The sequence below is a fragment of the Argopecten irradians genome, chromosome 7 (assembly GCF_041381155.1).
Source record: "Argopecten irradians isolate NY chromosome 7, Ai_NY, whole genome shotgun sequence".
Lineage (NCBI taxonomy): Eukaryota > Metazoa > Mollusca > Bivalvia > Pectinida > Pectinidae > Argopecten > Argopecten irradians.
In genome coordinates this window covers 47030495-47053787 of record NC_091140.1, presented here as the reverse complement: position 1 = coordinate 47053787, position 23293 = coordinate 47030495, and the positions used below count along the sequence as shown (strand labels likewise).

Sequence of the window (23293 nt, the reverse complement as noted above, 5' to 3'; positions counted from 1 at the left end):
TGTCTATATACCCCGGTTTTAGACCTGCAGTGTCTATATATCCCTGGTGCTAGAGTTGTTGTGTCTATATAACCCTGGTGCTAGAGTTGTTGTGTCTATATAACCCTGGTGCTAGAGCTACTGTGTCTATATACCCTTGTGTTAGAGCTGTAGTGTCTATTTACACTGGTGCTAGACCTGTAGTGTCTATATAACCCTGGTGCTAGAGTTGTTGTGTCTATACAACCATGGTGCTAGAGCTGTTGTGTCTATATACCCTGGTGATAGGGCTGTAGTGTCTATATTACCCTGGTGTTAGAGCTGTAGTGTCTATATACCCCGGTTTTAGACCTGCAGTGTCTATATATCCCTGGTGCTAGAGTTGTTGTGTCTATATAACCCTGGTGCTAGAGTTGTTGTGTCTATATAACCCTGGTGCTAGAGCTACTGTGTCTATATACCCTTGTGTTAGAGCTGTAGTGTCTATTTACACTGGTGCTAGACCTGTAGTGTCTATATAACCCTGGTGTTAGACCTGTAGTGTCTATATAAGCATGGTGCTAGACCTGTAGTGTCTATATAACCTCGGTGCTAGATCTGTAGTGTCTATATAACCCTGGTGTTAGGGCTGTAGTGTATATTTACCCTGGCGCTAGACCTGTACGGTCTATATATATTACTGGTGTTAGAGCTGTGGTGTCTATATACCCTGGTGCTAGAGCTGTAGTGTCTATATAACCCTGGTGTTAGAGCTGTAGTGTCTATATATCCCTGGTGCTAGACCTGTGGTGTCTATATACCCCGGTGTTAGGGCTGTAGTGTCTATATAACCCTGGTGTTAGGGCTGTAGTGTCTATAAATCCCTGGGCTAGAGTTGTTGTGTCTATATACCCTGGTGTTAGGGCTGTAGTGTCTATACACCCTGGTGCTAGAGTTGTGGTGTCTATAATCCCTGTAGTTAGACCTGTAGTGTCTATATATCCCTGGTGCTAGACCTGTGGGGTATATATACCCTGGTGTTAGGGCTGTAGTGTCTATGTATCCTTGATCCTAGAGCTGTTGTGTCTATATAACCATGGTGTAAGGGCTGAAGTGTATATTTACCCTGGTGCTATACCTGTAGTGTCTATATATCCCTGGTGCTAGACCTGTGGTGTCTATATACCCTGGTGTTAGGGCTGTAGTGTATATTTACCCTGGTGCTATACCTGTAGTGTCTATATATCCCTGGTGCTAGACCTGTGGTGTCTATATACCCTGGTGTTAGGGCTGTAGTGTCAATATAACCCTGGTGTGATAGGGCTGTAGTGTCTATATATCCCTGGGCTAAAGTTGTTGTGTCTATATACCCTGGTGTTAGGGCTGTAGTGTATATATACCCTGGTGCTAGAGTTGTGGTGTCTATTATCCATGGTGTAATGTGTATATACCCCTGGTTTTAGATTTAGTGTCTACATAAACATGGTGTTATATATATATATAGTGGTCTTAAAATGCCTTTGAAGGCGAAGACTTTGAAAAGGGAGGGAGGAATGCAGTAGGAATGGACTGGATTGATCATCGATGACCAGGTATTTCAGCGGTGGACCATTATTCGGCTAGTGTTTGAGGGTCCTGGGTTTGAATCCCTCTCTTGCTGCTACATTTTCTCCTCTCCTGTACTGCATCTGGAAAAATATGGATCAGATGGCGTTACAAATATAGCCACCGAAGTGTGTATTACTTAACTGTTTCAGGTAAAAATGACACTGTTAAAAAGTGATTGGAGTAGTTCTACAAAAAATCTTTGCTCCACTAGCACATGACAGGGTAAATCGGTAATGATTGAAAGGGTGGTACTGCATATATTGTTTCATAAAGCTGTGATGTCTTATTGAATGTTTCACGTCAGTACAGCCTATAATCAAGAATTCATACCATGCTCGAGATCAGTTGCTCATGGAGCCATCTTGTTACTTGCTATCTCATGATCAATATGAATGCATCAAATAATGTACACGTAATATTTATCTGTAACTACACTTGTCACCGATATTTTCTATCGGTATATAAGCTTACAATGGTGCAGTGTAAGCTTACATCTAGCTACGAGCCTTCTGTGATCTAGAATACTATAATGACCGCTTCACGTAGTTGAAGATGTTATTTTATGGAAGTGAATAATACTGAATATATATTTTGCCTACTTTATATCTTCAATGTAGTTCTCTTGATTATTTGTACACATAATCTTTATAATTTACGTTGAATTTGTATGCCTACCTTTAACACAGTTTCACCCATATTGGATCCATGTTATAGTAATACATGTACCGATCTTCGGACCAGTCTAAGCACCAGTGCTATTGCACTTGAGCAAGAATCAGATGCATTGAATGACATTGTAAAGATGAGGGTTTAGTGGGTTTCTTTTGGTGAACCTATGCCAACATACAATGAGCAAATAGCTGACCTGTACATCTATTATTTCCGGATTTCCGGATCTCGCAAAGGTATCTAAACTATCCCTAGAAAATATTCAACTTACATTAATGTATACACAATTGAACATATCCAAAGTGATTACACACACACACACACACTTACAGAACTCTTATTGCATCCGATTCTTGCGCAAGAGCAATCGAGAGATCGCCAGCTGTCAATCAAACCGAGCGCGACTTTGTATTTTGTATAGCGTGTGCTACGATGTTTGCTCCGACATTGAATAGAAACATGTGCGTTTGTGAGCACGAGGTGTGGCTATATTATACCTGGCGATCGGTCAAAACGGCTGGTGCTTAGACTGGTGTGAAGATTGGTACATGTACTTTATACTTTTATACCTCAAAAAATTGCCATGACCTAGTCCTTCATTCAAGGTCAAAGGGGTCAAATAAGGCTAAACTCTCTAACTGACATCTTGTAACAGTCCTAGAGATCTGATATTGTGCCTGTAGCATGCTGGAATATAGTGCTACCAAATTAGTTCAAATGAATGACCTGTGATGGCCTTCATTCAATGTCTAAGGGGTCAAAAAGTCTAAAACCTTTAATCAACGTCTTGTAAATAACCAAAAGACCTAAAGACCTGCTAATTGGCATGTAGCATGATTGGATAATGAGCTACCAAGTATAGGTAAGTTCAAATGAATGACCTTGATCTTCGTCCAAAGGTCACAGGGGTCAAATAAGGCTAAACTCTCTAAATGACACCTTGTAACAGCCCTAGAGATCTGATATTGTGCCTTTAGCATGCTTGAATAAAGTGCTACCAAAATTATTCAAATGAATGACCATGGCCTTCATTCAATGCCATAGTGGTCAAAAAGGCTAAAACCTTTAATCAACATCTTGTAAATAACTAAGAGCCCTAGAGATCTGATAATGGGCATGAAGCATGATGGGATAAAGAGCTACCAAGTACATGTATGTATGACCCAAATGAATGACTTTGATCTTTATTCAAAGGTCACAGGGGTCAAATAAACTATTATCTTAAATGTACTTCTCTTCTACAATTTTATACTATATGTTGTATTGCTGTGATGGCCATCTTTGATTACTGATCAACTCAAAAAAGAAAAACACTCTTTAGGAACCATATCAGGATAATTTTAAGCAAGTTTCAGCTTAATCCCAACGGCAGAACTTGAGAAGAAGTTCAAAATGGGATTTCAATATGGCAACTGTGTCAGCCATCTTAGATTTTTGATAGACCTCAAAAATATAAACACTTGGACGGGACCATGTCAGGATCATTTTTTGCAAGTTTTAGCTAAATCACAACGAAAGAACTTGAGGAGAAATTCAAAATGTGAAGAGTTTACCCACAGCATATGAGGACGGACGAAATATGCATTTTGTGTCAGATGACCTAATTAACAAATAACCAAGGTAACGTTTTTTTCTGTAAAATGTCAACTTCCAATTGGAAATATGGGTCACATTTCAAATGTGCATTTTTTTAAAAACATCATTAAAAAATCTTCTTTCGAGTTCCAGAAGGCCCAGAGACCTAATATTAGTTCTGTAGCATGCTGACATAAATGACTACTAAGTTTGTTTATATGAATGACCTTGACTTTCATTCAAGATCACATGGGCCAAAAATCCTAAAATCTTCAAAGACTTCTTGTGAAGTTCTAGAAAGCCTAGGAACCTAAAATTTAGACAGTTTGTAGCATGCTGACATAATTGGCTACCATGTTGGTTAATATGAATGACCTTGACCTTTATTCGAGGTCACATGTGCTAAAAAACTTGTAACCTTCCAATGACTTCTTGTGAAGTTCTAGAAATCCTAGGAACCTAATATTAGGCATGTAGCATGTTGACATAAATGACTACCATGTTTGTTGATATGAATGACATTGACCAGCATTCAAGGTGCAATGGGTTAAAAACTCATAAAATCTTCAAATGACTTCTGATAAAGTTCTAGAAAGCCTAGGAACCTAATATTAAGCCAGTAGCATGCTGACATAATTGGCTTCCATGTTTGTTGATATGAACGACCTTGACCTTTATTCGAGGTCACATGGGCCAAAAAACCTGAAATCTTCCAATGACTTTTTGTGAAGTTCTAGAAAGCCTAGGAACCTAATATTAAGCCTGTAGCATGTTGACATACATGTAAATGACTTCCATGTTTAATTTGTTGATATGAATGACATTGACCTTCATTCAATGTCAAAGGGGTTAAAAACTCATAATATCTTCAAATGACTCCTTATAAAGTTCTAGAAGGCCCAGAGACCTTATATTAGGCATATTGCATGCTGACATCAATAGTTATCAAGCTTGTTAAAATGATTGACCTTGAACTATATCCGGGATCACAGGGGCCAAAATTCCTAAAATCTTTGAACTACTTCTTGTCAAGTTCTGAAAGGCCTATTGTGGGAAGAGACTTGAAACTGGACCAGTAGCATGTTGAGATAATTCTTTCCGTTTTTTTTATTAATCTGGCCAATATTGGTCGATAATAGATCTAACTTAATTTTGCTTTAGTCACACGTTAAGTGGTTCATCGAAGTAGGCCTATCCCATTTGTAGTGTCAAACTTCACATTCCTTCTCAAGGTTCATACGCTAATGCTAAAATAATCATCCTTTATTTATGATTATTCTACGCCTACCTTTATTTTAGTCATCGTATCCATCTTGTTTCTTCGACAGCTTTTCCCACAATCCATTCCATATGCAGACGCATCAGTATTTTTATCTTCTAACGCAAAAGATTCCATGGTCTTATATAGTGCATGGGGTTACTATTTAAGATGACCATGTAAGATGACTATTTAGTATGGAGCATGCGTTGGAAATACACATTAACCAATCTTTTCTTGTCTTTGGATAGCTGCTTCAAGATACAAAATTTAAACTGCCGGTATCTAAAATGTAATATTATAGATATCTTAACACTTTCATCACTGATTAAATTGCATGATGGGTATTTAGGTCCTGAGAAAATATGCACGTGGCTTTTCCTGGAACAAATTAATTTACGATTATTGCTGGGTTGATTTGGTCCTTCCGTTTAAAATACGTTTTTTGATAGAAATATGCAACAGAATTGATCAGAAAACGTTTAATCAGCAAAATATATTATCGGTGATATATTTATAGATCCAAAATGTGAGCAAGATAAATTCATACATGAAAAATATGTGTGTAACTTGCCTTCATTGCGTTAATTTTAGCGGAGAACACGCGGAGACGAAATGTTTCAGAATGTGTAATTTCGTTTTGTAGTGAAATAGATGGTATATTCGTCAAGGAAATACGCAATCCATTATCTTGAAAATAAATACAAACTCATCTTTTGAAATATATATTTGGAAGGAGTTTTAGGTTACGTGCTTTCGACGTATTGTACAAGTACTGTATTGACTGTTAGAGAAGTAACAGCGGGCAGACACTTCCTCGCCGATCACGACTGCACCGTAATTTTGTAATATTGTAGGCCTAGTTTCTGTACGTGTTTTAACATTGTAAGGGTGTAGAACGTGAACGGATTGTCAATTATTGACATATATTGTTATAATTCAATGAATGATTCCAGCTTTATTTACACAGACTGTTAATTTGTTTGGTAACATTTTTTCCGGGAATCAGTTGTTTAGTCTGTCCCGTCCGACCGGAAGTTGCCGTGAGCAGAAGTTCAAAACAAGTACGTAAATAGAGAATGTTTATAGTCTTACAACCGGCTTAATTTCTTTGTTTATTGCCAAATATTACCTCATTTAAGAGGGAAGTTACCGGGGATATTATTATCGATGTATGTTTGCTGGAAAAACGTACAGAAAAATTAACCACTTCCGTGATGCATTAATGCATCATTCGGCCCAGGCCTGATGATGCATTAATGCATCATTCGGCCCAGGCCTGATGATGCATTAATGCATCATCAGGGCTTAAAGGATTAAATAGATGAAACTGCGCGTATTGCATGACCTATCCTAACAAGAGGTCCAATGGGTCTGTATTGTTAGACTAATTATTTCAGCCAGTGTAACAAATATTCAGGTTCCATATTACATCTTAGTAATGATTATGGATCAGAGTGTCATGCACTGCATTTGTTTTGAAATCTAAAGTTATAATTTACAAATGTTATATGCAGACTACGAGTTACCTACATAAACACATTTCAAGAGTTTAGGGTGAGGGGGGATGGTGGGGGGTGGGGGTGGGTGGTAGGTTGAGTAAGTTGATAACCAATAACTTTTGCAACTTTAAATGATGCTATGTGTTACAATTACATGTGAAAATTACAACTGGTAACTTACATTTCTACATGAAGGTACAATCATTGTAGTGCTACAGCTGAGATACATGTATACCACTCACCTACATGTATGTGTTGTTAGAACCCTGATCGTGAGATGTACAGATATAACACTCACCTACATGTATGTGTTGTTAGAACCCTGATACTGAGATGTACAGATATAACACTCACATACATGTATGTGTTGTTAGAACCCTGATCCTGAGATGTACAGATATAACACTCACATACATGTATGTGTTGTTAGAACCCTGATCGTGAGATGTACAGATATAACACTCACCTATATGTATGTGTTGTTAGAACCCTGATCCTGTGATGTACAGATATAATACTCACCTATATGTATGTGTTGTTAGAACCCTGATCCTGAGATGTACAGATATAATACTCACCTACATGTATGTGTTGTTAGAACCCTGATCGTGAGATGTACAGATATAACACTCACCAACATGTATGTGTTCACTGCATGAAAATATGCGCTTAATTGACAATTATTTGCAATTTATTTGTCAATTATATGTAAAGTTTAAGGAATAATTTGCATAAAATTGGCAATTATACTTCAAGAATAAATTACATATAATTCAAGTTTAATCTTCCAGTAAACTTCAACGTTTACTTGCGTATAAACTGAACTTTATATGCAATTAAACATGGAGTTTAAATGCTTACTTAATCACATTTATACTAATTTAAACTTAAAGTATAAATGCAGATATAAATGTAATTAAATCACTGATTTAATTGCATTTAAACTAACATTTTTATCCAATTATATTTGAAATATCACGTATAAACCTAAATTAAACTCCATTTGATTCAAAGTTTAATGTTTTTTTACTCTATTAAACTTCAAATACAATAATAAATTGTTGCTTAGGTTGAATTAATTGATATAGCTTGAATAAAGTTACGAAATAAATGACCTTTTTGAAATGATATACCTGATGTTTGATGACTTTAGCAATACCCACTCGAAAGACGAAAGGAATAAAAACACAAATACATGTTAACTTATTAAAATTATGTATTGTATGTTTATTTTCAATATATAAGAAGCATAACAAAAGGCAAAACTTAAGAGTAAAATAGTTCAAACGCAAGAGAATGTTGTTAAATGTTGGTATTACTATTGCAATAACAAATGAATGTCAAAAAGGAACAAAACCATTCAATATTATCATCTTATGTTAAAGTTTTGTAAACTACAAGCCCAATGAGGTCCTAATGTTCTATATATTACAAGAATTGCAAATCTGGAACAAGTCAATATTACTAAAGATTCAATGTCTTCCCACAAGAAATCACAAAAAAAAATCCAAGGTTCAGATATTTACTTGGTCAGGCATTGCCCAGCGATTGTTTTAAATATAGAGATTTGATGTAGAGATATATTTAAATAAAAAATAAACTTATTTCTTCATTCTCATATTGCAATGCCATAACAAAATACCATAGCAGATACTTTTCTCATCCTTATACAAGCATCTGGATCAATCAACATTTCAACTGGTTTATACCCAGTATCTTTAAGATTAGATTATAATCTTCAAAGTCACATGTAACAATAATAAAATAAAATGTTTAAAGAACAATTAAAACCTCACTTAAGAAGATTTCCTTTGCTTCCAAGATTACCTCATATATTGCAGAAATTGCTCTGCACGCAAACAGCAATATATTTTCAAATATACTCCAACATGTAAACCTGTACATGTACTTATATACATACAAAGAAAGTGAGAAATGAGAGGTATATAATTCTACTTCTACTTATTACTTTTAAAAAAAACTCTATTTCACAAAATCATGTAATTGCTGAGATTTTCATGTTTATAACAATGTTTTGGGGAAATAAATTTCCTGTTGAGTTTAGACTAAAAGAATTTATCAGAATCACTTATAATGGAAAATAAATCTACTATGGAAATAAGGATTTCAAACCACAAATTCATCAATAGCTATATCTTTTTTTCAGCTTAATTTCATAAAATAAAAAAACTCACTGGTAACTATAAAAAAATTATCAGAAGTTTAAAGATGCTCCACCGCTGACAAATGGTATTTTTTCACTATCAAAAACAGGAGCAGACAATTTTGTATTTTTCTTCAGTTACAAAACTTACTTATTTTACACCATTACCACCGTTAAAAAGTTTGAGGTTCTAATTTTACATCAAATTAAAAATATGAAAAAAAATTAATTGCATCCCGAAAAAATTCCGTGGCACTATATCTTATATAGAATGAAGTAATGATTGCGCATGCACCAAAGGCGAAATCAATTATTTTTTGTTATTTTTTGTATTAATTAGGCCTACATATACACGATTAAACACCAATTATTGTTCAAATGATGAATATCATTTATACTCTGTCGGCGGTGGAGCATCTTTAAGGAGTGATATTGAAGATTAGAGATGATTAATTACATCAATAGAAACAACTTCCAAAGAACTTTTGTTATTTTATCAATATCAAAAGTCACTATAAAGTTACTATCTCCTAGTAACAGAAGTTGCCAATATTACTGCATTATTAATTAGTGCATAGCTTTTAATTTCAAAAGTTCAAATAAGAGCTGAAAGTGAATTATAACTACCAGTAACGGTATATTTTTCCCATTTAAACATTTAGAAAATAATAGAAACAAGGGTTTTCAAACAAAAATTCATAACTGTAGTGTTACTAATGCTTAAAAAGCAACTTGCATATTTGTTGTCTCTGACATTATATGATTTTTACATCACATTGCATCACATCCTTGATACTCCATGGGTTACTACATGTATCACTGATGTTATATCCACCAATGGACTATATCTTAGTAAAACTGGAGGCAGTTAATTAGAAAAAAAACTATCCAATCACAGGCCTGTAGACACTTCCTTTGAAGATCACAGTCAACCACAGTGATTTTGTTATGTACATTGAAGGACCAAATTCCCTGTGTCTTGTATTACCTTAAATTTTGGTATGACATATCCCATCATTGGATATAACGATAGTGATAGTAACCCATGGATTATCAAGGATGATTGTATCATGTATCAAGACTTTCAGATCTATGTCAACAGATTCCTGATGAAAAAAACCGCACCAGCTGTAGGTAGTAAATTTTGAACAGTAACAACATATATAACATTAAAACAATTACTTCAGAGCCCATTGAACATTTGCTGCCAAATTTGGCTTTGGGCGTGTTGTTACTAATGTTCCTTTGATGCGTTTTACATAAAGCCTCCTTGACTTTGGTGTCTGCGTTTTTGCTGTTTTCTGGTCAAGTTCTTTTAGAATTGAAGAAAACTCCTCTGACCTCCAGGGGATGTCCTTGACCAGGAAGCATGCCTCATCCCCCGAGATGTTTTCTTCCTCTGAAGACATCATGTCCACACGCAATGCCTCCCTCACTTTTTTCTTTTTCTCTTCAGAATAGCTCCTCTTTTCATTTAACGCAGCTATTCTGGATGTCGTTTTCTGTTAATAAATGCAACAAGATATCAGCAAATCAACTATTTATATACAGAACACAATATATATTTATATATGTTACATGGAGTTGACTTGACTTGTTTATCATGTTCATCAAACTCGAGTTAGTAAATTTTCAAATTTTGAAAAGACAAGATTTTTGTTTCAAACTAATGAGATAAATAACAGTCACGCATAGGGGAACTTTTTTTCTCCTAACCGGACAGGAAAATCCATACTTTTACCGGTGTGAGACTTTTCTATCGCCATACGAAATTAATGCACGTGCTCACATAGAGTAAGTGAATTAAAAGAACCCTTCACCCTCTTTGTGGTGAGGCCTAAAGAGGATGAGGCAGGAGATCTCAACCCTCTGGATAAGATTCTTAACTGTAAAACACTTGACAAAGCCTATTGTGTCACAACTTAAGAATCTTACCCCTCGGGTTGAGATTCTCCTGTCTCACCCAAAAGGGTGAAAGATTCTATTAATCCCATAACTTTATCTCTATTCTCGTCTACATTCTAGGAATCTGACCACCATACTGTGTCATAATATCTTTCTGTCATAAAATATAAATAGAGAGCCAATATGTTCTGTTGTTTATACCATATTCGATGTTATTAGCACCCTATAAGCGCCAACGCCTGCTTTTCATGGATTTAACAAAGTTATACAACACATGATGCCTCTAACATCAGCATTGTATCCCATATTACATGAACTTGCGAGTCTTTCTCATGTAAACCACAACATAATAATGCATCTCAAATTTAAAACTTAAAACACTGTAACACTGTAACTTTATATTATTTCCTCAACTTAAATGTTGGTTTATTAATAAGCGCCCCTTTGTTACAATTTTAAGCCCTTGGGCGCTAATTTCGGCATATAGAGTACTTTAAATAGGCAACCACCTGTTGTACGCCATTAAATAGAATGCAGTTGAGAATGAGTTGCATTGTGAAACGGGCATTATACAGTTATGGCAATAAATAAAAATGCCTTGTGCCATTTACATGTACATATTGTACATCTATATATAATCATAACCAGTATTTGCATGGTTGTTATTGTTTTACATTGACAATTATGGATGCGTCAGGTTTTATAAACAGAGAAAAGTACTCGAAGAAACCCACTGACCTACAGTCAGTATCTGAAAACTGCCACACATCAGAGTTGAACTAAAACTAGCTAGTGGTGATTTGTTGAAAAACCTTATTTAACCACTTGGTCATAGCATCCCCTTAAGAACTGACTGCAGTCAAAGCATGGATTATAGGATAAGCTTACCCTTTTCTTTCTGCTGTAACGCATCATCTTCTCCTTATGGTGTTCAGTTTTCCCCGTGAGGTTTTTGTGCTCTTTCTGCTTTAGTGACTCAAAATACCTTTCTATGGACACTGAAATTTCAAAGATACAGATACTGGGGGGTATAATATATGTAACACTGGAATTTATAATTTTAAAACAGCATATCGGTACATGTATTTGAAATTATTTTTTCTTTTTCATATTTCTTGTAATTTAAATAGTTTGTTTTGTTTCTTTTTATAATTATTGTATGCCATATCAAGAGCCAAGGTAATTTATTGGAGGTAAATATACTTGGCTTATTACATAGATGAAAGCTGTGGTATGAAATTAGAATGATGTTAAAGAAGTATTTCAATAATCAATTTTCACTTACCCATTATTACTCCATTCTGTGCAGAGGGGTACATTCCTTTGACAAAACTCAGTATGTGCTCTGTCATTTGACTGTTTTCGTTTGAGTTATGCCTGCAAGTCATGACCAAAAAAAGTTATAATGAAAAACAAAGGAAGTTTGAAATTGTAACAAAATATTCCTGGGGGTTGAGGTCAATAGCCACACCAATATAAAAAGTTTAATAATGGTTAAAACATCATATCACATTGTACTTTTTAAATAAAAAGTTTCAAATGTTAACTAAAATAGTATTAAATATTTCAAAAGTCGAATAGGCCAGAAGTTGAATATTTTGAGTCGTATTACAAATTTGAACACCTGAGTCAGATTTCTTAACAAAGGTACAAGTGTATAGTTACTTTAGACTGTTGCCGCTCCTGTCTTTGATGGTCCAGTTCAGGTTTTTGGCCTCACTGCCACATTTGTAGCCATCATGGACTGCTGACTATAATATGCATTTATAAGTTATAATAACCAACATTATACTAATCAAGAAAAGCTTAATTACACAGCATTCTGATTCTACAAATTACATATGGTTAGATGATGTATTGACTATTATTGTTATTTATTGTTAAAAGTATGAAATCAAAAGTACTAACTACTGATTAGAAAAATTCACCTTTAAACACATACCTTAATTTCTGCTGGTACATTGACTTATTTAGATTTACTAATACGAGCGGTACATTCTTTGGATTTCTCAGCAAGAACCTCATCCAGCTTAAGGAGTATCAGCTCATTCTGCTTTGCTAGCATGTCCATCTTTCTCAGCAAAACATTATGGATCTCGGATTCCTATCAAATAAATGAATAACTTTTATTAAGATTTCTTTATCTGATATTATTTATACAGTGTATTTTAATAAGAATCAATGCATTTTTTTTAAATTATATTTTGACAGCCCGCTAGTGTAGTACCATTTGAGTCAGTTCAGTGTTTGAAAATAATTAAATGTTATCTTACCAGCTTCCATAGTTTATCTAATTAATAATTAACCAATAATTAATGTAGAAGAACATGGAAAATTGAACATTGGTCTCCAGCGAACAAATTCTTAGAGGAAACCCAAGTTTGATTCCTGTTCCAAGTTTTCAACTGAGGTGTACATGTGTTTTACCATTCTCCATATGTATGTTTTGTAGATGTTAGGAATATAAAAAAGTGAGTCAGTATTGTGCCGCCAGCCAGGTTTTAAACTGCAACCTGGACTACCTGGTTCACTGCTCAATCACTGGGCTATACATTATGTAAATAGAAATTCCCACTTAAGCAAATTAAGCAAGAAAGTGACTGGGTGGTCAGATGATGTAGAGGTTAAGCAACTCGCATTTCACCTAGTCAGCCAGGGTTCAATCCCTGGCACAGATGTAAAAAGGTCAGGAGTCACCTACCTGATCACATGGCTTTTCTCGGGGCACTCTGGTTTCCTCCCAATCTAAGACCTCTCACGCTTTCATCAGAGCCATCGAAAGATGGTGAGACTAGTATTGACGATAAAATGTGTACTCTACCCGCATCGTTTTGGGTTCTCAAAACCCCCAAAACTTACTACAGGAGGTAAACATTTGCAGATGTAGGTCCTAACATTCCGGAAAATGGTGCTTGTATTTTTCCATTTCTACTATATTTTGTGTCGTGACCAAACCCTGTATCAAGCATTGGTGATGCACATAATAGGGGATATCCGAACCAGGGTTTTATTTTGAGTTTGGGTGAAGAAAAAAAAGTGGAGTGGGGGAGTCAGGGAAGGATTAAAAATGTAATAGTTGATCGCTGGCACACAGGTTGCGTATCCAGCTAGCATATGGTGATCGCATGTTCGAATCACGGTTTGGCCGCTGTTACATTTTTCCTACATTTAACCTAAATATTGTATACTGATTGTGATCATCTATGTTGTTGTCGTCCAAAATTTATCGATTAATATTATTAGCTACAGCTCTAGATCTACTTTCGGTTTCGTTATATTACATGCAGATTATGATAGACTTGTACAAGTCACTGAATTATTAAGCCGTAATTTATGCGATATTATAATATATAGGCCTAACAAGCGATAAATATTGATTTTGTTGAATCTAATTATTACCTTGGAAGATCCTAGTCTGGACGAAGGGGTTGTTGGCTGCAGTTCATGTGTTGTTTTATTAATCGTCGAGCTCGACCTCTCTGTGTGACGTTTCCGGTTATGCGCAGATGGTGTAACGTTGTCAATAATGGCGCCCACCATGGCCGTTCTCCCTGTCCGAGGGGATATGTTATTTTCTCCAGAGGAGCCGCTCTTCAACACTGAAAGGTCTTCTCCATACTCAGATCCTGTGTCAGAGGAATAAGCGATCGAGTCGCCGAAGAAATATGTTGGTGATGATGATCCAGAAGCCATTAGTTCGATGGTTGAATATAACGTGGGAAATGCGGTCTGCCTTTGTTGATGATGCTGCGGAGACTGGGCACCGGTCAAATTGCGCCAGTCTAATTTTGGCGGTAGGTATCATGTTTCTTACGCAATTAGTTTCGGACAGTGTAATAACCAACATTGAAAGCCTGCAATGAATCGAATACTTCTAAGGAAAAGTCTGTTTTGGTGTAGAATTCATCAGTAGAACCGATCTCCGTAAACAATTCAAAGGATTTTAGGCCTACGAAACTTGCAAAAAAATGTGGAGATTAAATACGAAACTGTCCCTGTATGTAATGCATATTTGGCGCCGAGCTCACGGGCATATTACGTTCGCAGACAAATGAATGGCTAGTGTGTAAATTTTGGGTTCGAAAATTAAGAAGACACTGGGTATATACGTAAGAGTCAAGACGGACAAAATGTGTCACTGTTAAGCTGTAAACGGACAGACATTTCATGTACATGTAACTATATCTTGTTTTACGTTTCATTTTATATTTTAAAATATCACATGTATGACTTGTGTACACAATATCATACTTACATTAATCTTTATCAATTAGTTACATACATGTACATGTAACATAAATACATTTGTTAATATATATAGTTCCTTCAGAATGCAGCATGATGGAAGTTATTTTCCCTTTCATAATCATATACATGTAGCCTATATATAGCTGCAGTTCGGAGTTGTGTAAAATGTGTAGCCATGGCATGTAATTGTATGTGATACATCCTCAACCGACATGACTAATGTATGTGGGATATAACATAAACGAGTACCAGGTATTAAACCCAAGATATGTATTAGAGAACACAGAAACAATGAATTGTGATAGAATATAGGTAATACCAAGCTGGAGGTATGTGACATCAACATGAAAAAATGCTGGGATGGTAGCCTTATTTATCATTCCTTTTTAATTTTAGTATTCTCTTCTCTTTTTCAGGAAAACAACATTTGATGTCTCACATATTCTACTGGATATACCACCGTGTTTCCTATTATGCCATTTGAATGGTTTCCCACATGCACCATGTTATACCTCTGTTACATGTATGTATTACAAGTAAAATCAAAATGCCAGCAATCAAAATACCTTGCACATATTCATATGTTGATTTGTAGTTGTTATACAAATGGAAAATTAAATGATGAAGTAATATGCAGGGATTATTTTGGAGTGGTCCCTGTGGCCATTAGCCCCTACTTTTCTAAAATGACCCCTTTGATTCAGGAAATTCCTTTATATTTCTTTATTAATGGCCCTCTGATAATTGTCAAAATATAAAAAATAATCTATGCATATTCTCAACCAAAATGATCCGTGAATATGTATTTATCATATTCTTTTTGTCTCATAGCTATTCAAATTTCTGAACCATGAATTTTAGAATCTTGACAGCTTATAATTTTCAATTTGAATTTATTTATATTTTCAATTTCACGCAATAAGTATTCTGATATACACTTAGTACATGCAGCCAACAATTTTTGTTTTTCTACTTTCAGAAATGAAGTTTCAGTCTTGAGGTCTGACAGCATCAGTTTTAGTACAAGGTCTAGACTACTTTACTGAATCATGGCAGATGGCTTTTAGAGTTTATTTGTGAAACTCATGGCAAAGGGTAATTATAATATTTTATCAAACTTGGAATGTTGCAGCATTCAAGCAAAACTGGTTGAACACAGGCACTTGGCTCTATAGACATTTCCCTCTCTGTATACAGTCCAACCTACTCAAACAAACTCGGATAGTACAAAAAGTTGTTTTATATGAAAGGGATTGAAATACCCAGCAAATTGCATTCAATATCCTTGTGTTAATTACTCATTTAGTATATGTCGATTAATCTGAAAACCTAAGTAATATAAAATGATATCTAATTCCCCATTGGTACTTTTTTGTGTGTTGTTTTAAATCCCTGTAACACCGTGAATAACACTACCCAATTTCAGAAAAAGTCTGATTATTAACAAACTGTATAAGATGTGACAGTGAGAATACTCTCAATCGACAGTTAATTTATCTTTAATTTGGTATATGATACAATATATATCATGCTGTGTAAATATCAACTAGGTATCCAGAAACATTGAAAAACAGACAGATTTGCTAAGGGCTCTAATGGGTAGCTAGGAAACCACTGCATGTCAACACTTCAGCTTAATAAGAATGGAAATTTGTAATTTTATTATATAATCTCAATCCATTATCCCTCATGTCACTTATTGACTACCTTTTCCTTACATGCTTTAACTGTATCCTCTTTTTTGATAAATATTGAATATAAAAAATGGTAATATATTATATTGAAAGTTTGTATTCAGGAAGAAAGCACTTGATGGTTAATGAAGGGGTTGTCGCAAGTGACTTGTTATAAAGTCATGTTTTTCATTTCTGTCATGCTGCATACATCATTGATAAAGATTTCAGTCTTAGACACATTAGCATTGACTAACCTGTAGCATAATCAAAGGTATAACTATTTGTAGCTAGCTAGGAATTTTTTATTAAAAAAATGTGATTTACCTAACTCTTGTTTCTAAATATTGCATACAATATATGTTTTGTCAGGTCAGTAGCATGGGAAGAAATACCAAAAAAACAGAAAAGACAGGAAAGAAGAAGAAAAAGAATAAAGCAAAGGCAAAAGTTGAAGGAAACAAAAGACTGGATCACAGAGTCAAGTACAGAAATTTCGAGACCCTTAAGTCCATTCAGTGCATCAGATGAAGATGACTGTGAAAGTTGTTTGGACTTTTGCTCGGAGGTACATCTTTCAGAGACTGAAAAAGAAATTAAACATAATTTGAGGGATGACTCTTTGCAAATTATACATAAAAGAAAACATTTTAAAGATTTTTTTTGTAATGCTAGCAAGTCAAATGCTATTAGATTAGAGAAACAATTAGAAGATGAGAGAGAGAAAAGAAAGAAAGCACAACAATTAGCACTTCACTGTACAGACCTTGTAAAATTTTATAGAAAGAGATCTAAAAACTATTAATTATTTATAACCAACTTCATTTATTTGGTATTATTATTTGTAATGTCTTCAAAACGGAAAATCTCCCATGTGCATTCTGTCTATAAGAAAAAGGCTACCAGAAAGAAATGTCCAGGATGTGAGCAGATGTTTTCTAGTCAGTATTATAAAAGCCATGTGGCTAAATATTTTTTACATAATCAATGGACATGTTCAATGAAAAACTCACCAGTACTAGGAAATAGGAATAGAAGTGAACATTTGCAAAATGATCTGTATGATACCCAGACAGATGTGTCAAGCTCTGAAGGTAATGAAGAACTTTTGAAACATAATTTGAAGAGTTTATTGAAAAACAAACTTAGAGCAAATGTCCATTCTTCAGATTTACTTAGTGATATGTCGGAATCAGATGATGAGATTTGGAATGATGTCTCAGAACTTGATATTGAATCAGATCTTGTTAAGGATAAATCATTACAGGGTAAATCAAGTCAAAATTCAAAAGTCACATCCCTTGTATTTTGGCTTTGTTTATTTTTATGTACTTGGCAAGCACTGAATTTAGTTACTGATACTGCTCTTAATTCCATACTCTCTTTCCTGTCTGCCTTTTTTAATGTTTTAAGAACAGAATCTGGTCTTATTGCTGGAGTAGCAGCGACATTTCCTTCATCAGTGTACATACTTTGGAGAACATTAGGTTTACAAAAGGACAATTTTCAAAGGTTTGTTGTTTGTAAAAAGTGCTACGCATTGTATAAATTTGAAGAATGCATAAAAGTTATTGAAGGTGAGCAAATTTCTGCATTATGTTCCAAGGTAAATTTCCCAAATCATCCTCAGCATGTAAGGCGGAGAGCATGTAGAGAACCATTATTAAAAACTGTCATTCTTTCAAGTGGCAAGAAGAAGCTTTACCCTTTCAAAACCTACTGTTACAAGCCTATTCAAGAAACTCTTTATAGACTAGTGCACCAAAAACATTTTGAGGATGATTGTGAGAAATGGCGTCAAAGAAAACAACAACCTGGCTTTTTGACAGATGTTTATGATGGAAAAGTTTGGAAAGAATTCCAAAGTGATAGCAAAAATAAGTTTCTATGTACCAAAAGAAACTATGGACTTATGCTAAATTTGGATTGGTTCCAACCATTTGATCATGTACGTTATTCTGTAGGAGTTTTATATGCTGTTGTCATGAACTTGCCAAGAAAAGAAAGGTTTAAACTGAAAAATGTTATCCTTATTAGCATTATACCAGATCTGAATGGGGAACCTAGCATGAATTCCTTTTTAGAACCTTTAGTAAATGAGATGAAAATTGCTTGGGATAATGGTTTTTGGATGACATCTTTCAATAGCAAGAAAAAGGCCAATATTTTTAAATTTGCTTTCTTGTGTGTTGGATGTGATATTCCTGCAACAAGGAAATTGTGTGGATTTTTAGGCCACAATGCTAAATTTGGTTGTTCTAAATGTTTTAAGGAGTTTACAGGTGGAGTAGGACACACAGATTACAGTGGATTTGATGTAGAAAACTGGCCAAGACGTTCTTTGGAACATCACAGAAGGGTGATAGAACAGTTAGGTACTGCAAGAACTCAGACTCAGCTACAAGAACTGGAAAGCGAATTTGGTATTCGTAAATCTAAGATTTGTGAATTGATATACTTTGACCCAATTAGAATGTCTGTTGTAGATCCTATGCACAATTTGTTCCAAGGAACAGCAAAGAAAATGATAAAAATTTGGATGGACCTCAATGTTTTGAAAATTGATCACTTAAAAGATATACAGGCAAAAGTTGATGAAGTAGATGTTGCATGTAATGTTGGAGCTATTCCGAGGAAGATTGCTTCATCCTTTGGAGGTTTTACTGCAGAACAATGGATGAATTGGACTAACGTTTTTTCCATTTATGCATTGAAAGGTATTCTTCCAAGCAAACATTTAGAAATATGGAGGCATTTTGTTTTGGCTAGCAGAGCAATAACATCAAAATACATTACTGAAGTAGACATTAACCCCTTAACTCCCAAGAATTTTTAGCACATATTTAAGATCTGTAAGGAATTTGAGGCAGAATATGGCAAGCAGTATGTAACCCCAAATATGCATATGCATATGCATTTGGCAAGCTGTGTTCGAGATTATGGACCAGTTTACTCATTTTGGCTTTTTAGTTTTGAGCGGTACAATGGACATCTTGGTTCCCTCCCTAATAACAATAGGTCAATAGAAATACAATTGATGCGAAGATTTAATAGAGATTCTTTTGTTTCATCAATGTCTTTTCCTGATTTGTATCAAGATGAATTCAGCAGTGTTCTAGAAAAAGCAACATGCACACAGGAAAAGGACATATTTACAGATTTTGATATACTGAAAATAGTGTATATGTCCGGTAAATGTGCACCAGTGGTTAATCAGGAATGGAATTTTACTAAACCTTATACATTTTCAAAGCAGTCAAATAAGTGTCTTAACAAAGATGACTACACAATACTGAAAGCTATGTACACAACAATTTATCCTGATTTACTTGACAGCATTAATAACATGCCAATGTCATATAGAAAATGTTCCACAATATCTCTCGGAAAAGAAGTTTTTGGGTCTTGGAAGTCTAGGCATAGAAGGTCTTCTGTAGTAATGGCATATTGGCATATACCTTATGAAGGAACCATAGCAACTGAGGAAGGCTATGGACAATTAGTTCCTGGTGTTATTCAGGAATTTATTTTCCACAATTTGCTTGTTGGAGGTGAGAGTAAACTACATATTTTTGCTTAGATGTATTGGCTTCAGAAATTACCTGATCTGTATCGTTATCATTGTGGAAAACCAGTTGAAGTTTGGAGTAAAGATCTGTATGATGTTTGGGGTTCTTCTGCATTTCTTCCTGTTCAGCGAATTTTTTGCAAGTGTGTTAGAGCTGAAGGGAAATTGCTACAAAAAGAGGTTCACTTCATTTTCCCTTTGAGTTGTAAGTTAGGTATATGATCAAATTTTACCTACAATTGTAAACTTTGTATCAAAGACTGACTACCAGTTGCTATTAGACTATCTTAACATTTGCAAAACCAGATACAGAAGTTATTTTTATTTGTTTTTTGAAAGATACTCCACCCCCAACAAAGCAAATTGATGTTTAATAGTGTATATGTCAAATTAACACAAAAAACATACATATCATTTATTTAGCTTTTGATTGATGTGTAATCAGTTTAAATTAAATTTTCAAACTTTCCAATGGTGGTTATGGTATAAAGTAAGTAACTTATGTAACTGAAGAAGATGCTTATTCATCTTTTCCTGTTTTTGGTAGAGAAAACATACCATTTGTAAGTGCTAAAGCATCTATAATTATTGGTACAGTATATCTTGATTACTTGATGACTTATAAATATCAAATGACAAACATATGAAATTCACATAATGTAATATGTAAATTTGGAATAGCAATACATTTTGTGTAAGGAATATTAATGAATTTTGTAAAAGAATTTTATATCCATACGTATACATTTTGTACACTGAGATAAAACACCATGTGCATGGTAAGATGTGTCTCAATCTATTATATTTTTTGAAGTGTACATTGCTTGAAGTGAGCTTGTATAATATATTGTATTTAAAGAGTGTAAAATATGATTGGTATTTTGCCTAGTGCCACTGGGTAAAACACAAATGTTGCATTACAAAATACCACGCTGGAAGGGTGTATCGCCCTGTGCCACTTGGTAATACACAAATGACGCGTTACAAAACACCATGCTGGAAGGGTGTATTGCCCTGTGCCACTTGGTAATACACAAATGACGCGTTACAAAACACCATGCTGGAAGGGTGTATCGCCCTGTGCCACTTGGTAAAACACAAATGTCGCGTTACAAAATTCCACGCTGGAAGGGTGTATCGCCCTGTGCCACTTGGTTAAGCACAAATGTCGCGTTACAAAATACCACGTTGGAAGAGTGTATCGCCCTGTGCCACTTGGTAAAACACAAATGTCGCGTTACAAAATACCACGCTGGAAGGGTGTATCGCCCTGTGCCACTTGGTAAAACACAAATGTCGCGTTACAAAATACCACGCTGGAAGAGTGTATCGCCCTGTGCCACTTGGTAAAAACACAAATATCCCGTTACAAAATACCACGCTGGAAGGGTGTATCGCCCTGTGCCACTTGGTAAAACACAAATGTCGCGTTACAAAATTCCACGTTGGAAGGGTGTATCGCCCTGTGCCACTTGGTAAAACACAAATGTCGCGTTACAAAATTCCACGTTGGAAGGGTGTATCGCCCTGTGCCACTTGGTAAAACACAAATGTTGCGTTACAAAATACCACACTGGAAGGGTGTATCGCCCTGTGCCACTTGGTAAAACACAAATGTCGCGTTACAAAACAACAAGCTGGAAGGGTGTATCGCCCTGTGCCACTTGGTAAAACACAAATGTCGCGTTACAAAATACCATGCTGGAAGGGTGTATCGCCCTGTGCCACTTGGTAAAACACAAATGTCGCGTTACAAAATACCATGCTGGAAGGGTGTATCGCCCTGTGCCACTTGGTAAAACACAAATGTCGCGTTACAAAATACCATGCTGGAAGGGTGTATCGCCCTGTGCCACTTGGTAAAACACAAATGTCGCGTTACAAAATACCATGCTGGAAGGGTGTATCGCCCTGTGCCACTTGGTAAAACACAAATGTCGCGTTACAAAACACCATGTGGTTAAAACACAATTTATAGGACAGGAGCCCCCATCCACTAAATCCCCATATACATGTATACAAATGTACATACATGTACTGTGATATGTCTTGTTTAGTTTGTAGACACTGCACCGTATATATATGTCTTGTCCATTTCATAGATACACTGCTGTATTTACAAACATATACATGTACATGTATGTTGTCTTGATCATATTGCAGATATATATATATATATTTATATATGGCGTCTACCACAGGCCTTAGACACCTCTTTTTACGGGCAATACTGTATTACATTATGAGGTGTCCGTATATCTATACATGCACATGTGTGTTGTGACTTGTCAGAATTGTAGACACATACATATATCTTGTATCTTTGGCCTTTGGTTGCATTATGTATGTATAGAATATCCATGTGCATGTATCTATATATTGTGTCTGTCATGTTTTATTTTTTTAACACAGTAACTTGTAAAAGTTCACAACTGTATGAATTAAAATCAGAAATAACTCAAAAGTCAGATACAGGTATGGTATTTTTAATAATGCAGATTGGAAAATGGTGATGAACTGGCTGAGTTTCAGTTTCATAACAGGAGATTGGTTATCTTCCTAAGGTTGTCACCCACTGATGTCCATATACATGTAGTCCAAACTGATGTACCTGTAAGTTTTCAATAAAACAAACATTGTAAAAAACATCCAGAACCATAAAAACATTTGAATGGCAGTCCCTGGTTGTACAAACATCAAATGAAATGTATGGTACACTCTAAGTAACTAAGTATAAATACATGTGTACACATGTTATATGTATGTAATTAAATACCTTTTTAAAAAAAATCTTGCTCATATTGAATACACTACAGCTTAGAAAGTTACACTTAAAAATAGATCTTAGACTAATAAAGATAAAACTTTTGGTATAAATTCCAAGGTGTGATAATGAATATAAGAAATGATGAAAGCACCTTTATATATATATATAAAAAAAACAAAAAAAACTCTTGACACAGGGACCTGGCACGGATTGTTTTTTACCCAACAGACTGAGTATACCTATTTATGATAATATAATTTATATATGTATACTGTTGGTTAAAAATTTTGTGCCAAGGCCCTGTGATGATCCATTTCTGATTAATTGAACTTAAGAAATATGGGTGCTCTTTACGTGGCAGTAATACATTCTAGCAATCAATCTTCACTAATCTTCCA

The 23293-nt window shown here is 35.0% G+C and overlaps 1 protein-coding gene and 2 long non-coding RNA genes across 5 annotated transcripts in view; 1 reads left to right on the top strand and 2 right to left on the bottom strand.

Annotated features, from left to right (window-relative positions):
- The window catches only part of LOC138326967 (uncharacterized), a 33177-nt gene that overhangs the window by 2852 nt on the left and 7032 nt on the right, over window positions 1-23293 (bottom strand). The gene's annotated exons all lie outside the window — the stretch shown is intronic.
- LOC138326721 (uncharacterized) lies at window positions 8123-14332 on the bottom strand. Of its 3 annotated transcripts, XM_069272738.1 has the most exons (6): window positions 14039-14172; window positions 12582-12743; window positions 12305-12390; window positions 11925-12016; window positions 11528-11637; window positions 8123-10236 (listed from the first exon to the last, which is right to left on the bottom strand). In XM_069272738.1, the coding sequence occupies exons 4-6, from the start codon at window positions 11989-11991 to the stop codon at window positions 9913-9915; spliced, it is 501 nt and encodes a 166-aa protein (XP_069128839.1). In that variant the 5' UTR covers window positions 11992-12016; window positions 12305-12390; window positions 12582-12743; window positions 14039-14172; the 3' UTR covers window positions 8123-9912. The 3 variants fall into 3 exon arrangements, with proteins under 3 accessions (XP_069128839.1, XP_069128840.1, XP_069128841.1); XM_069272739.1 differs by having other exon boundaries at window positions 12582-14076; XM_069272740.1 differs by lacking the exons at window positions 8123-10236; window positions 11528-11637; window positions 11925-12016 and having other exon boundaries at window positions 12304-12390; window positions 14039-14332.
- On the top strand, window positions 14298-19365 carry LOC138326722 (uncharacterized). Its single transcript, XR_011208946.1, has 4 exons — window positions 14298-14433; window positions 15304-15410; window positions 15867-15982; window positions 16933-19365. It is a non-coding gene; the product is annotated as an uncharacterized lncRNA (long non-coding RNA).

Excerpts from the sequence above, each read along its gene's own strand:
- LOC138326721 (XM_069272738.1), bottom strand. The coding sequence starts at position 11,991 with ATGACAGAGCACATACTGAGTTTTGTCAAAGGAATGTACCCCTCTGCA. Across the intron at positions 11,638-11,924 it reads ACAGAATGGAGTAATAATGG|TGTCCATAGAAAGGTATTTT; the intron begins GTAAGTGAAAAT and ends TTGAAATTTCAG. Across the intron at positions 10,237-11,527 it reads GTTACAGCAGAAAGAAAAGG|AAAACGACATCCAGAATAGC; the intron begins GTAAGCTTATCC and ends ATTTATTAACAG.